At 35.5% G+C, this 14,394-nt stretch overlaps 1 protein-coding gene across 1 annotated transcript in view; it reads left to right on the forward strand.

The window, feature by feature from the left end:
- The window catches only part of B3glct (beta 3-glucosyltransferase), a 114,671-nt gene extending 104,505 nt beyond the window's left edge, over positions 1-10,166 (forward strand). The window contains exon 15 of the mRNA XM_010623884.2: positions 8,631-10,166. Within this exon, the coding sequence (XP_010622186.1) occupies positions 8,631-8,798 (168 nt within the window). The 3' untranslated portion in view covers positions 8,799-10,166. The remainder of the gene's footprint in view (positions 1-8,630) is intronic.
- The last annotated feature ends 4,228 nt before the right edge of the window (positions 10,167-14,394 follow it).

Here is a 14,394-nt window from a genome sequence, read left to right on the forward strand (position 1 = left end):
CCCCTTCCCTTCTCTTCTTCTCTTCTCTTCTCCCCAGGTTTGAACCTAGGGCCTTATACTGAGATACATCCCCAGCCCATTTCTTATTTTTGAGGTAGGGTCTTGCTAATTTGAGCAGGCTGGGCTCAAATCTGCAGTCTTCCTGTCTCAGCCTTCTAGAGTGCTAGGACCACAGGCATGCATCACCACGCCTGGCTCTCTTCATGTCTTTTTTTCTTTTTGGCACCAGGGATTGAACCTCAGGATCTTGTGCTTGTGAGGCAAGAGTGAATCCACTGAGCTAAATCCCTGGCCCCTTTCATGCCTTTTGATGGCTGGATAGCTCATTCTTTTTGAAATTAAATATGTATTAACTTGATATGTTAAAGAAGCATACTGTTATATCTACAACACCGTGTAAGAAAGCAACTTTCAAAATATAGGCCAAAAAAATCAACAGAAGGATTCAAATGTCCCATTAAAAATTTTTTTTAACATAATAACTAAGGTAATAAAAGATGAACTGAGGAACAAAAACCGCGTGAGATGCATAGAAAGCAAATGACAACTGATAAAACCCCAACTATATTAATTATTATATTAAATGTGAACAGGCTAAACAATCAAAGGCAGCATTTGTCAGATTCAATGGAAAACAAGATCTGACCAGGCATTGTTTATAAAAGTCATATTCACTTAGATTCACTGATACAAATTTATGTAAAAGATGGGTAGGAGTGTTTACAAACAATCATAAGAGAGTTTGAGTGGCTATATTAATATTGTGCATTGTAAAGACAGAAATATTACTAAAGAGACAAAGGGACCCTTCTTAACAGAAGACCAGCACATTAAAAGGCATAACAGATATAAATAAATATATAGATGCACCTAATGACAGCTCTGCAGAATACCTAAAGTACAGGCCATCATGTCAGACTTAAAGAAGTAGACAGGTATTAGCTGCTTGACCCACCTGACATGTATAGACTATTTCATCTGACAGCTTAAAACACATTCTTTTCAACCGTATAGGAATATTCCCCAGGATAGACCATATGTTGATCATAAGTCTCAATACATTTATAAGGATTGACATGCTATAAAAGTGTATTCTTCTACAAAATTAGAAATTAAAAACAAATAAATTAGAGGAATTCCAACTGTTTGAAAATTAACATATTTCTGAATAGCTGATAGATCTAAAAAGAAATTAAAGAGAAAATTAGAAAATACCTGAACTGAAGATGAAAATACAACATATCAAAATTGTGAATATAGCTACCAAGGATTAGAGGAAAATTTATACTTCTATTCATTTTAGAAAACAAGATATTAATAATCTTAAGTCTCTACCTTGAGAAGCAGACAAATAATACCATATCAAACCTGAACAAAATACAATTAAAAGAAACATTAAAGAGCAGAGCAAAAAAGGAATCAATGAAATAGGAATCAGAAAAACCTAGAGACACTCATTAAAACCAAAAGGTGGTTATTTTGAAAATATCAATTAAATTGATAAATGTTTAGCTAGGTTGATCAAGAAAAAAGATGACACAAATTGCCAAAATCACTAATGAAAGAGAGGACACAATTACTCTAGTGCAATTGTGTTAACATATTAGATGATTTAAATGAAATGGAAAATTTCCAGAATTGTAAATATTAGCAAAAGTATCTCAAGAAGAAATTTAATTATAACAAGCTTTTCAACTTATTTTAAAAGATCAGTAGAAACCCGTTATGTCAAAGATTCATATTGTTATCTCTAGAGCAAATACTAGGAAATCAACTTTAAAATACATTTGAAATGTTAAAAAAGATTAAAATGATACATTATGAAAATAAAAACCAGTATCACTTTTAAATTTGGATGCAAAAATCCTTAAAAATATTAGTAAACTGAACTCAGCAATATTATCAATTAATTAAGGAAATCTAGCAAAGGATTATCTGCCACAACCGACTAGGCTTCATTGCAGGAATACAAAGTTGGTTTAACACCCAGAATTAATTATTATAATATATCAAATGACTAGGTAAGAGTAAAAGCTACATGATTATTTTAATAGACCCAGAAAAAGTAGCAAAGTCTAATACTTCTCCATGATACAAACATAAAATGTAACTCAGAAAAATAGAAATGAGCTTCTTTAACCTATTAAGACAATCTACAAAATAACAATATTGAGGAAAAAGGTATGAATGTCCTGCCTCAACACTTCTTTTGTTTGGTTTGGTGCTGGATATTGAATCTGGGACCTCACATAAGTTATGCATACACTCTATACTGAATGACACCCCAATCTCACCACTTCTATTCACTACTGTTATCAGACACTAACCAATGCAATAAAGGAAGAAAAATATAAGGAGAGAGATTGGAAAAGAGGGAGTAAAACTGTCATTTTTGCACAGAAAACAAGATCTTAGGTTGCAGAAAAATCCAAAGACTCTACAAAAAATAAATAGAATAAGCAAGTTCAATCAGATTCAGGATACTGAGTTAGTATACAAAAATAGTTGTATTTTTTAGCAACAAGAAATCAGAATGTTTTATTCAAAATAGCTAATTAAAGAATAAAACGTGGTACATTTTTCAATAGAAAACTTTCGTTTACACTTGAATTACAAAATATTGCTGAGGGAAATAAATATCTAAACCCATAATGGCAAACCTTTTAGAGCTTTCAGTGATACAAACAGCTTTGTGCAGCACAGATGCCATAGGTTTGCCACCACTATCTGAATAGATATATACCGTATTTATGGAATTCAAGAGTCAGTGTTTCTACAATGATAACATTCCCTGTTGATTTTTATTTGTTTTGTTTTGAGATAGGGTTTTGCTATGTATTCCAGGCTGACCTTGCAATCAGTATGTACCCAAACTGGCCTAAACTCACATGAGTGCCTTAGCCTCCTGAGTGCAGGGATTATAGGTATGCAAACATCGGTCCCTGTTACAGTGAGTTACTTTTATTAATTTTATTCTGAATGCACACATTCAGTGCTCTGGATTAGAGATAGTTTTTTTTTTTTTTTAAGTATCTCACTGTAAATAATAAGCACCCCCCCACCCCCCCACGCCTTTGTCCTACTTTTTACTTTGAAGGCAATATAAGAAACAGATCAGGGGTGAAGGGAGGGCAGGGGTAAGGGGAAAAAATGAGAACCAAGACCTGTCATGTAAAGGTAAAAGATCCCAATGATGAATATAACTGTGCTGTATACCTAAAATGTACCAATAAACTCAATGAGAAAAAAAAAAAAAAGAAACAGATCAGTAGTCCTGCATAAGTAGCCAAACACCCGATAGATGAGGAAGAAGAAGAAAATTTTTTTCTCTGCTTATAACAACAGAGATCCCTATCTATTTCACCTTCTGGTTTCCCCCTTACCCACTTAGTATGGGAATAAAAACACTACAGAGTATTTCTTGAAATGTAACTGTATTCCTAGAGTGATAGTGTTCAGGTTTTTCTGGCACCTTGAAGCTTAATCCAGGGACCTAGCCCAGAAATAGAATGATTGGTGACTCTCCCTGCAGAATAAAAGAAGTTTTACTATTATTTTATTTCAGAATACATTTGTATATGTTTCTTAATGATGAAATGTCTGAAAGTGTTTTGTTAGGTGATTTTGTTGTGTGAACGTCATATAGTGCACTTAAACTAAAAACTAACTAGACATATGACTCTAGATCGGATTCTCATAAAATATGAGGATGTTTCTAGTAAGCTCAGGCCTTTTTACAAGAAGACAGACCTTCAAGGAAAGTTAATGTTCCACCCACTCCATAAATTGGGCTATCATTCATTGCAGTCCGTATTAAAATCATAAGATTTTTTGTAGAAATCAACAAGCTCATTCTAAAATTTATATAGAAATACAGAATATTTTTAAAGGAGATAAGAGTTGGAGAATTTATACTAGTTGATTTAAAAACTGTAAGTACAATAAGAGAGACAATGTAATATTGGTATAAAGATAAAATATGTATCAGTGGAATAGGACAGATTCTAAAAGTAAACCTTCCCATTTATGATAAACTGATTTCTATCAGAAGTGGTGAGGCAATGCAGTGGAGGCAATGGAAAAAATGATGCTGGAGCAATTGTTAATCCACTTACTAAGAGGGAATTTAGAACTTTATCTTATACCATACACCAACAATTTAATCAAAATGGATCACAGTTCATAGTAAGAAAGCTAAAACTATAAACTAGAAGAAAACATGACTTTAATTTAGGCAAACATTTCCTATGGTGTAAAAACAAAAAAAGGAAAAAAATCAGTAAATTGAACTTTATAAAAATTTTTATTCTTCCAGGGATACTGAGAAAATCCTGACAAGTTACAGACTACAAGAAAATATTTGTAAATCATATCTGATAAAGAATTTGTGTCTATCAGTTATTTTAGAACTTATTAAAAAACTATTCAGTTTAAAATAGGCAAAACATTTAAATGAACATTTAACTAAATATATATGAATGGCTAATAAGTGTAACAAAAGATTCTCAGCATTATTAGTCATTAGGGAGTTGTAAGCTAAAAATCAATATTATTTACATGATATACTTACTGGAATAGCTATAAGCAATATGACAGACCCTAGCACATCTTGATGAGAATGTGGAAATCTGAATTCCTCATACATTGTCAGTGGAAATATAAAATACAGGCACTTTGGAAATATTTTGGCAGTCTTAAATGTGTATGTGGTGGGCAGTTATGACTTGGATCCCAGTGATCCCCACTGGCTGGCATTCATGCCCTTGTATAGTCCCTTTCTGTTGAGCACAGGCAGACTACTAATTTATTCCTAAGCAACAGAATATGGCAAAGGTGATGAAATGTTTCTTTCACAATTAGGTTACCAGTAGTTAGTTGTAACTTGCACCTTCCTAGCACAGTCTTCACATTTCTTTTTTGGTTTGCATGTGTTAATGGGGAGTAGCCCATGTCTGGGTGGCCATTGATCAAGAGCTGGAAAGGAAGTGAGGCCGACAGTCCACTTGTCCACAGGAACAGAATACTGTTCTCAGCCACTGAGTGAGTGTAGAAATGGGTCCTCTCCCACTACAAGTTTTAGCTGAGACCACAAACGGGTTGACATCTTGATGGCAACATGGTGAGAGACTGAAGCAGCGGTCCGGCTAAGCTGTGTCTAAATGTCAAGGGCTGTGCAATAATTGTGTTAATTAGCTCCATTTGGGGGTGATATGTTTTATAGTAATAAGTAACTGGTACATTATGTTTATGCTCTGGCAATTCCATTTCAGGGTTTACCTGAAGTAAAAAATATATAGACTTACATGAGAATGATCATAGCACCATTAATCACACTAATCCAGAATTAGAGACAGTAATCACCTGCTGTTTATCAGCTGATGATTAGGTAAACAATGTGGTATATCCATACAATTCAACATTACTGAGCAATAGAAACAAATAAACTACTGACACATGCAACAATGCTGAGTTAAGGGGGCTAGGCACAATATATTCACACTGTAGGGTTCCACTCAAGACATTTCCAGAAAAGCTAACTGTAGAGATGAAGGTAATTAGGACATAATTCCTGTACTGTGGGATGCTGAGGCAGGAAGATTGCAAAGTCAAGCTTAGCCAACTTAGTGATTTAGCAAGATCTTGTCTTAAAAGAAGGGCTAGGGATATAGCTCAGTGCAAAGGCCTTAGAGTTATTGGGGGTGCAGAGAAAGAAAGAGAACCGAGGAGATGCTAATCAGTGTTTTCCTCAGCCTGCCAGTAAGAATTGCAATTGCATGCAGAGGAATGAGGGAAAGAGGTGATGTTCTAAAACTGGTTTTATGGTTACTTCCAAGCCCATTTTTTTTGGAAGTTTTCTAAAAATTTTTAGACTACCATTACTGTGGGTGAACTGTAGAGATGTAAAACCTTCCTCCATACAGCTGTAAAAGAAAAAAAGCAGGTCTTAAGGAAGAACAGTTTTAGCCTCCATTTGTTGCTCTGTTCAGAGTGCTCTAAAGAGAAAAAGAGAGTTCTAAAATTGCCCAATTTATGATCTTATGTTGCTGTGGAATGGGCCAATAATAGCCTAGGCTCTTGTGTATGATGAGGAAAAAAACCTGCAAAATATACACCCAGTAGTAAGTAGCAAGCAGCTGCATTTATTGAAAATCACAGGAAGTTATGCTCAGGACAAGTGTGTGCCAACATGAGATAGGGCTCAGACCAGAAAGTGCTGGGACAGAAAAGCATGGCACACAGGTGAAAGAACTGCAAAAGTAGCAAACGCAAGGGTAAATCAGAGTTTGAAGGCCAGACACCTCTTCTTAAATGCCTTCCCCTGAATCTCTGGGTGTGATTGACAGGAATCATTGACAGCATGCTGAGTCATCTTAGGGGCTGTCAACATACATGCTTATCCTAAAATTCACTCATCTTAATTATGTTTATGATACGTAGTACATATTTATAAACCTGTAATGAGGTGAGAGTAGGGTAAAGGTGACCAAACAGTCAGGCTAGGAGATCCCACACCCATGTACTCTCTCCTGTTGCATTAAGGATCTCCTGGGTTTTTGTTACTTTATTTTCTGCCCCTATTAGGCAGCGGGAATAACCTCATGGTGCTGTTTAGAATTAAATGGAGGGAAGGAAGTGTCTCCTTCAGATCCATTATTTCTAACTGTTCTATTTGTGCAGTTTAAGCCTTTTTTTTTTTTCTTGTACACAGCTGCCCATTACATTTCCACATCAGTTCCTTAAATCCTTCCTCACCTCTGACTCTTCATATTTGGGATTTTCTTTTGGCATGTGGTTATTACAGAGATATGATTATTAGAGGCTATGCAGACTTCTTGGTGTTACCGACACTTCTGTGGATCCAATTCACTTTTCTAGATTTGTCTTCTTCTTTTCCATGACCTCATGTATGAAAATAACCTCTTGATTCTAATGCTTAACAAGCGAGTTCCTTCACATGAGCAGCTGAGATGCAGTTAATCACACCTGGAATTTACAATAACAGAAGGAAAAAAGTTAGGGACCTTTTTCCCTTTACATCCATTTGTATCTCTAGCATTTCATTTTCATACTGTGAAAAACAAACAAGATTTATTTCTATTGCTTTTGCTTCTTTCTTCTGGGACCACTGTGGAATTATTAGAGAACCAAATTAACAACATGTTTCTCCTTGGTATCCTTTTCTGCCAGTAAACTCTCAGAGGACCTTATGAATAAACATTATATAATATATGAGTTCCTTGGCCTCATATTCAAAAATTTCCTAATTCAATTAGACTGTATTCCAGCGTATATTCTTTATCTAGCATGTTATTTTTCCTTTTAAAATTCCCTCTTCATGAGCACTTAGAATTTTTAAAAGACAATAAAATTGCAGTTGTGAAAGTTCTCCCCCTATGCTATTTTGAACTTTTCCCTACAGATATTATTGTTTGAAACATTCATCTGATTTATGCTTCCTAGTGAGAAGAGGGTGATTGAAACCTCATTCGGTACTCTCAGGTGCCAGGGTAGTGGTCTGCGCATAGACAGCAGTGTCCTCGTGTACACCAGAGGGGAGCCGGACACCTCTCCTGTCCCCATTCCAACATGTGCTCTTGTGTTGTTTCTGAGCTCCAGTTTTCTCATACCAATAATGTTCCGTCCATCTTGTTAGACAGTTTCAAGGATTAAATAAGATAAAATTTAATGAAGGTATTCCACATATCATTTATGACAGTTGAAACATTCATATAAAAATAGAAACAGACTATAACAAAATAAAACCCTGGAGAATTTTTGAAATGTATTATATCTAGTTTTAATTGCCAAGACAATTTTAGTATCGATAACTCAAAGAGTTGCTGTATAAAACAGATGGGATATATTAAATTTATGAACAAATTAAGAACATTGAGAATGGATGAGTGCTTTCTTTAGTAGAGCAAACACAATTATATCTGGTTTCAATTTTCCTTCTAATGCTGTGGGTTACATTATTAATCTCAACATTCCAGGCTCTATGTACTTATCATTATGTTTCAATTTCTAAGTTCTAGAGAATTTTGAAATGTTGATAATACAAAAAACGTTTTAGACTATCTTGCAAGCTGTTTCAGGTTATTTACATTTCTACAACTAGAACTTAACGTTACCTTTCTCCCTGGTGAACTCTGTATTTTGTCTCTTTTGAAAGATATCTCCTCATTATGGTAGAGCAGTAAATAGGCAGGGAGACCCTGAGAACTCCTTGCTTCAGTCACCCACATAAAACATGTGTGACAGAATTTCTTCAGAGAGACCAGGGAAATACGTAATTTTTCTGCCTTTTTTTCAGAAGTTGTAGTACTAATTTAGTAACTTATCAAGTAAAAGTTTTTATATTTATGACCATGCTTGAATCTTTCAGAGGCAAGATTCTGGAACACAGAAGCAAAAAGCAAAGCATTTGGGATATTAAAGTAATTGGAGACACAAAAGCCTGGAGTCTGGATTAAAGGAAAAGTAGTAGAACAAATTTCCTTTCTTGTTTTTAGATTCCTCAAACCACTACCAAATACTGAGGCAAAACAATTGCTTTACAAATTCAAATGGTATTCTGAAACAGTCACTTTTGATCAGCAAGAGAGCATAATTCTCTGTTCTTTGTGCAGGCCCGGCCAGTGGATTACCCTAAAGACTACCTTTCTCATCAAGTTCCCATATCATTCCACAAACACTGGAACATCGATCCAGTGAAGGTGTATTTCACGTGGTTGGCACCCAGGAAGGAAGACAAAGCTTCACAGCATATACAAGACGGTGTTAGGGAAGAGTTGTAAGGCATGGTGCCCTATGGGCAGTTTGGGGAAGGTGCTGATGTGGAAACTTGGCCTCCTCTCACTGTGATGTCCACTTACACTGCTTGTAGATTCCACATGGCCTCAGACACTTCCTGACTTCAAGTGGAAATAATGTAAATGGCATTTTTGATGTGGAAAGAAAAGGAATCAGAGGGTAAAATAATTTTTTTTTCTGGGAAAAATTACTTGCTTTTGACTTACACAGTTAATGTAATACAGTGATTACTGTACATTTTTCAAGCTGTGTGATACAGCAGCTTTATTACTGTCACAGGAAAATAAATGGTACCAGAAGTTCCATTTCTCTTCTCTCCCTTCATTATGGTGAGTTTCATTTGGGCATAAACTAGAGATGTGACTGTTGTCCCTAGATAAAGAAGAGTGAATGTCTATTGTCATGGATTTTGCCGAGCATGAACTTTTAAACCATATTATTGATGGTGAAATTTGGTTCCTGGGAACTCAGTAGGAAGGGTTGAGTTGAGGATCATTCATAAAACATCATAAAAGTCTAACTTTGAAATCCCCTGTAGTTTACATACTCATGGTTGTTACATTTCATTCTTTTGCTGTTTGCACCTCATAACAAGAACAAGAGGTCTGCTGGAGCTTCCTCTTTGTTCTGAAATTCATCTGGATGCCATTTCTCCCTGAAACTCCATCTTTATGGCCACTGACAAGGGTACTGGATGCTGCCAGATAGCAGTGATCAGTCTTGAAAAACAGTGTTGATGTGTTTCACTCAACTCAGCAAGCTCCATGTGAATCTCAGAAAGTCAGTTGTATTTGAACATGGTGTTGTACTTTTATCTTTCTTTGAATGTTACTTAATGACTCTTCTGGCTCATAACAGATAGCCCCAACCTTAATGATGAAACCCTTGTAGAAGGATGCTCGATGATCGTGCAGTTCCTCTGGCTTTTTAAAGAATGACATTTGAACATCGAATTTTGAACTTTCAAATCATGTCTTTAATATATAATAATTTAACACATTCATGTTAATGTATAAAAATTACTCTATTTTAATGCTTTATATAATTCAGTTTTGTAAAGGTATTTGTGTAAGATTTGATTTTAATATGCAGTAAACTAATTTTGGTATAGTAAAATACTTTCTTCTCTCCCTCTTTTTTAAAACTAAGCACTACTGTTCATTTACTTTGCTTATAACGCTTTTTGTACCTAAGCACAGGGTATTAAGCCATACCACCAAAAGTACCTGTGTGTATATTGTTTTTTAACAATATATTTTCCATGTAGCTTAGACCTGACTCATGCAAAATGATGCAATAATATTTTTCCATAATATCAAGTACTAGGATGAGTGTGTTTCATCCTGGTACAATGTGTGCTACTACAGTCCTACAACTGAATGCATTGGATTCAGTTTGTGAAAATGGATTATGAGATTCATCTGAGGAATGGGTCAAGGACTGTCAACTGGATGAGAGGCACCAGAAAGATTTCTGAGACCCGTGAAATTGCTCTGATCATCAGTGTCATTACCATCATAACTGGGACTCTCATTCTTGCTGCCATTGTAGTCATCTTCCTGTCCTCTGCTCTCAGAGGGCCCGGGCTACCTACACCAGTAGAAGAGTCTTTAGTTCTTCCTGTCCCTGCAGGAACACTTCCCACCCAGTAATGTTTCATTTGATGGGATTGAACCCAACTTGTCAAGCTTTCAACTGTGTAATAAACAGTGCCTTGTATTATTACTGGAGATCCTCCTCTGGTACCTCTAAGTGTTTTATTAATTATGTTTACTTGTTGGAACTATGTAATTCTAACCGTGAATAAAACATCTTTTCCTAAGTTTCTGATTTCTCAATGTTATACATGTTAGTCCAGACTGGCATGGGGTTGGGGAAGGGCATGGAGTAAAGGAATTAATGAAAGCAAGGGGAAAAGTTTGCAACTCAATTAATATAGTCATAAGAGAAAAAAAAAACTACTTTTTAAAGAGAAAACCAACAGAAATTGAAACTGGAAAGTCTATAAAGGCATGTTTTATATAATATTAGAAGTGCTATTTGAAAACTGATTCCCTTACAATTCATATCTAAAGAACTCAATTTTAAGGCTGAGCTTGTCAGGTCAAAATACCGGCCTCTTCACATTTCCTTTGCTTCTTAAAAAGAGATTTCCTTTCAAATGGCTATTTTAATCCTAAGGATAGCATCAAGGATTTATTTGTAGAAAAACTCAAAGGTCACTTTTACTTTTAAGCCAATTCTGATGATATAGTCAAAGCAAGTTGTCTAGTTGGATTTTTACATGCTGCAGCTAAATCAGAAATCCAGACCAAAGATAATCTTTATAGAAAGAAATTTTGGGAATATAAAATATTAGCAAACTAGCTTATGGGTGATGCCAAGCACGGGCATGTAAATATCAGTGCTCTTTGCATTTCCTGATGTGTTGGGAACCCTTAATGCTTCCACATCCATATGCAGTATAATTGTTTATATAGGTATTTCCTTAAAAATTAACACAGTAGACATTTGTGGATACTTCTTTTGTCTTCCATTTGTAATCAGATGTAAATCTGTGAAATAAAGTGAAATCAATCAATAGATTCAGCAAGTGTTTACCAAACACACTATGTGCCAGACATTCCAGGATGCCCCTCTTCTATCCCATTCTCCACTTTATCCCTGATATCTTTGAATGTTATTTTATGTCCCCAAGTATTCTATAAACACGTCATCTGCAAAATGTGCTGTCTTCCTATCTATAGAATAAAGTAAAGTCTTGCTTTCTGTTGCTAATTCAGCTTATATTTCCATTTTACAGACACTGATGATCAAAGAAGTGGTAGGGGTAGGTACAGGAGAAGGGACATTAATGAACAAGGTGGTTTCTGATAATGATCACCCTACAAAGATACTAAGAACAGAATAAATACTATGATATCAAGAGCTCGGCAGGGTCGGGGACTACTTTGGAGGGAGTGGTTAGAGTGCTACTGAAGAAGAAGATGGAAGAGAGCCCAAGTGAATAAATGTATTAGGAATGCAAAGATGGATGGCAGAGTGTTCTAGACAAGGAGAACAGCCATGGTGAAGGCTTCAACTTGGTAACAGGCTTGGCTCTCTGAGAAAAACTGTGTGTGATTATTGCTTAATTGTCGTCATTGTTATGAGAGATCCAGATGATGCCCTACAAGCAGTTGAATATGGAAGTCTGGAAATCAGTGAAATCAAGGCTGGAATTTTGGAAAGCATCAGCATTTGGCGGGGTGGGGTAGGGGGAGATCAGGATTGAAGTTGGGTCCTTTCGCAGGCAAGGCAGGCACCGGAACCACTGAGCTAAATCCCTAGCCCAGCATCAGCATTTTAAAGGTTTTGAAAAGTGTAAGACTGGACATGATGAGCTGGCTAGAAAGAGGAACATGTTCCAGGGAGACAAATCAGTAAGGTGTAAGGGACACCAGAGGTACAGTGTATAGTGCTTTGAGAAACAAATGATGAAAAGTGACTGCTTCAGTGCACCACAAGTGACAAGACCACTCCCAGTGAGTGGAGTAGAATGGGGAGCAAAAACTATCTTAGCTATAGTTAATTCTGTTTAACTACTGAAGTTATGAATTACTTTTAAATATAGTGGAAAGTGTGGAGAGGATCATGGGCCTAGGGAGTTTGTGTCTTATGGTGGAAGATTCTATGAATACCTATATGTGATGAGACTGATCAAGTGAGGAGGGTGCACTGTTAGTATTAGTGAATCCACAGCACAATTCAGGGATATATTTTTCTAGAGACTCCATAATGAAATGAGGGAAGAGTGTAGGCACTGATGTCGAAAGGCTTTTTAGATTTTGCTGAAATGCACATGTGGGTTTTTGCAACTGATGATTGCTATTCAGTGTGAGACAGTGTTATCTATTATAAGTGATTTTTATGATTGCTTTTATGGAGAGCAGCAGCATGAGTTATAATGACTAGGACAACTTATATACTGCTTACTAGACATTATTCTAAATGTTTAGCACATTAACTTATTTAATCATCATAATAACCCTTTGAAGGTGGTAGTATTGTTTTTCCCAAATTACATTGCAGGTAAGTGAAACATGTAGTGGTTCGGTCCCCTGTAATGGCCTAGCTGATTATTTTTCTTTTTTACTTTTATTAGTATATATTTGCAGTACATAATGAGTACTTTCATTATAGGAAATTGGTACATAATACATTTCTTTTCCCCCTTTCATCTATTCTCTTTATATTTTTCCAGCACCAGATTTATTTTTATAGGACCTTATAAAGTCACTTACCATATATACAGATTGAAAACCAGACTAAGGCCAAAGGATGATAAAACGTGTAAGACAGTTGTATTAAATCAAGGTACACTTTTAGGTATCTTATCTGCACTAAATTACAATATCTCTCTCTTTTTTCCTATTATCTATCTTTTATTTCATAGTTTATATCTAAATCAATATATATTGTTTGTTGTATAAGAGAAAACATGTTTAAGCTTGTGTGTCTGTTACCCAGACATTTTGATATCAGAGTTTATTCACTTAATCCCTCTGCTCTTTCACTGCTACCAAGAACATGCAGTTACCTCCCAGACCAAATGTATATCTAGTACTAAATGTCAGCATATGTAAGATGACTAACAATCCAAGAGTTAGCCATGCAGTAACTGTATAGATTAGAAATTACAAAACAAAATATTATTTATCAAATAAATTATAGAAGTCACGTGTTGGGATATTAAAAAAGAAACTGGCTACATGAGATTGAGTGTTTAACGTATATTCTACCAATTTTGAAAAGAATATATCTAGTATGAGTGAATATGCCCATTCCCTTGGACTTGACATTTCTACTGAGGCATGCATCCTACTGAACTCTTCGATCCACACATCAAGAAGCAGGCACAAGTGTTCACAGTAACATCACTTCATCAGAGCTGAAAGCTGGAACCAACCTATGTGTCCATGGCCTGAAGAATGGACAAATTGTGGCGTATGTTTATAACATATTCTATACCTTTATGTCTTTGCAGTGTGGTATTTAATAGAAATTACCTTCTACTAAGTAAGATGTCTCAATGTTAAAACGTGATCACAAAAACAAGACTCAGAATTTCAATTATATAGTTTTTTTTAATTGAGTTTGTTGGTACAATCTAGGTATACAAAACAGTTACATTCATTACTGGGATCCTGTACTTTCACATGACAAGTCTTGGTTCTCATTTTTTCCCTTGTCCCTGCCTTCCCTCACCCCATTTACAAACACTTTATTTCCATTTTTCATTTTCTCATATTTTTTCCTTTTCCCTTGTTCCCTTTCCCCGACCCTTCCCACTTTCCCTACAATTTTAGCCCTTTTCTTCCTATTTCACACTATTAATTATCCCATTAGGATCTTGTATACTATTATACTTTTTCATACCAGAGAGACTATTTGGTATTTACACATGTGTGACTTATTTATTTCACTTAGGAGTATATCCTCAATATGTATCCATTTTCCTATGAATGACTAATTTCTCATTCTTTATGGCTGAGTAGTATTCCATTTTATAGAAAAACCACATTTCTTTATCCAGTTTCC

This window comes from Fukomys damarensis, unplaced genomic scaffold, assembly GCF_012274545.1.
Source record: "Fukomys damarensis isolate Sample0158 unplaced genomic scaffold, DMR_v1.0_HiC HiC_scaffold_38, whole genome shotgun sequence".
Classification (NCBI taxonomy): Eukaryota; Metazoa; Chordata; class Mammalia; order Rodentia; family Bathyergidae; genus Fukomys; species Fukomys damarensis.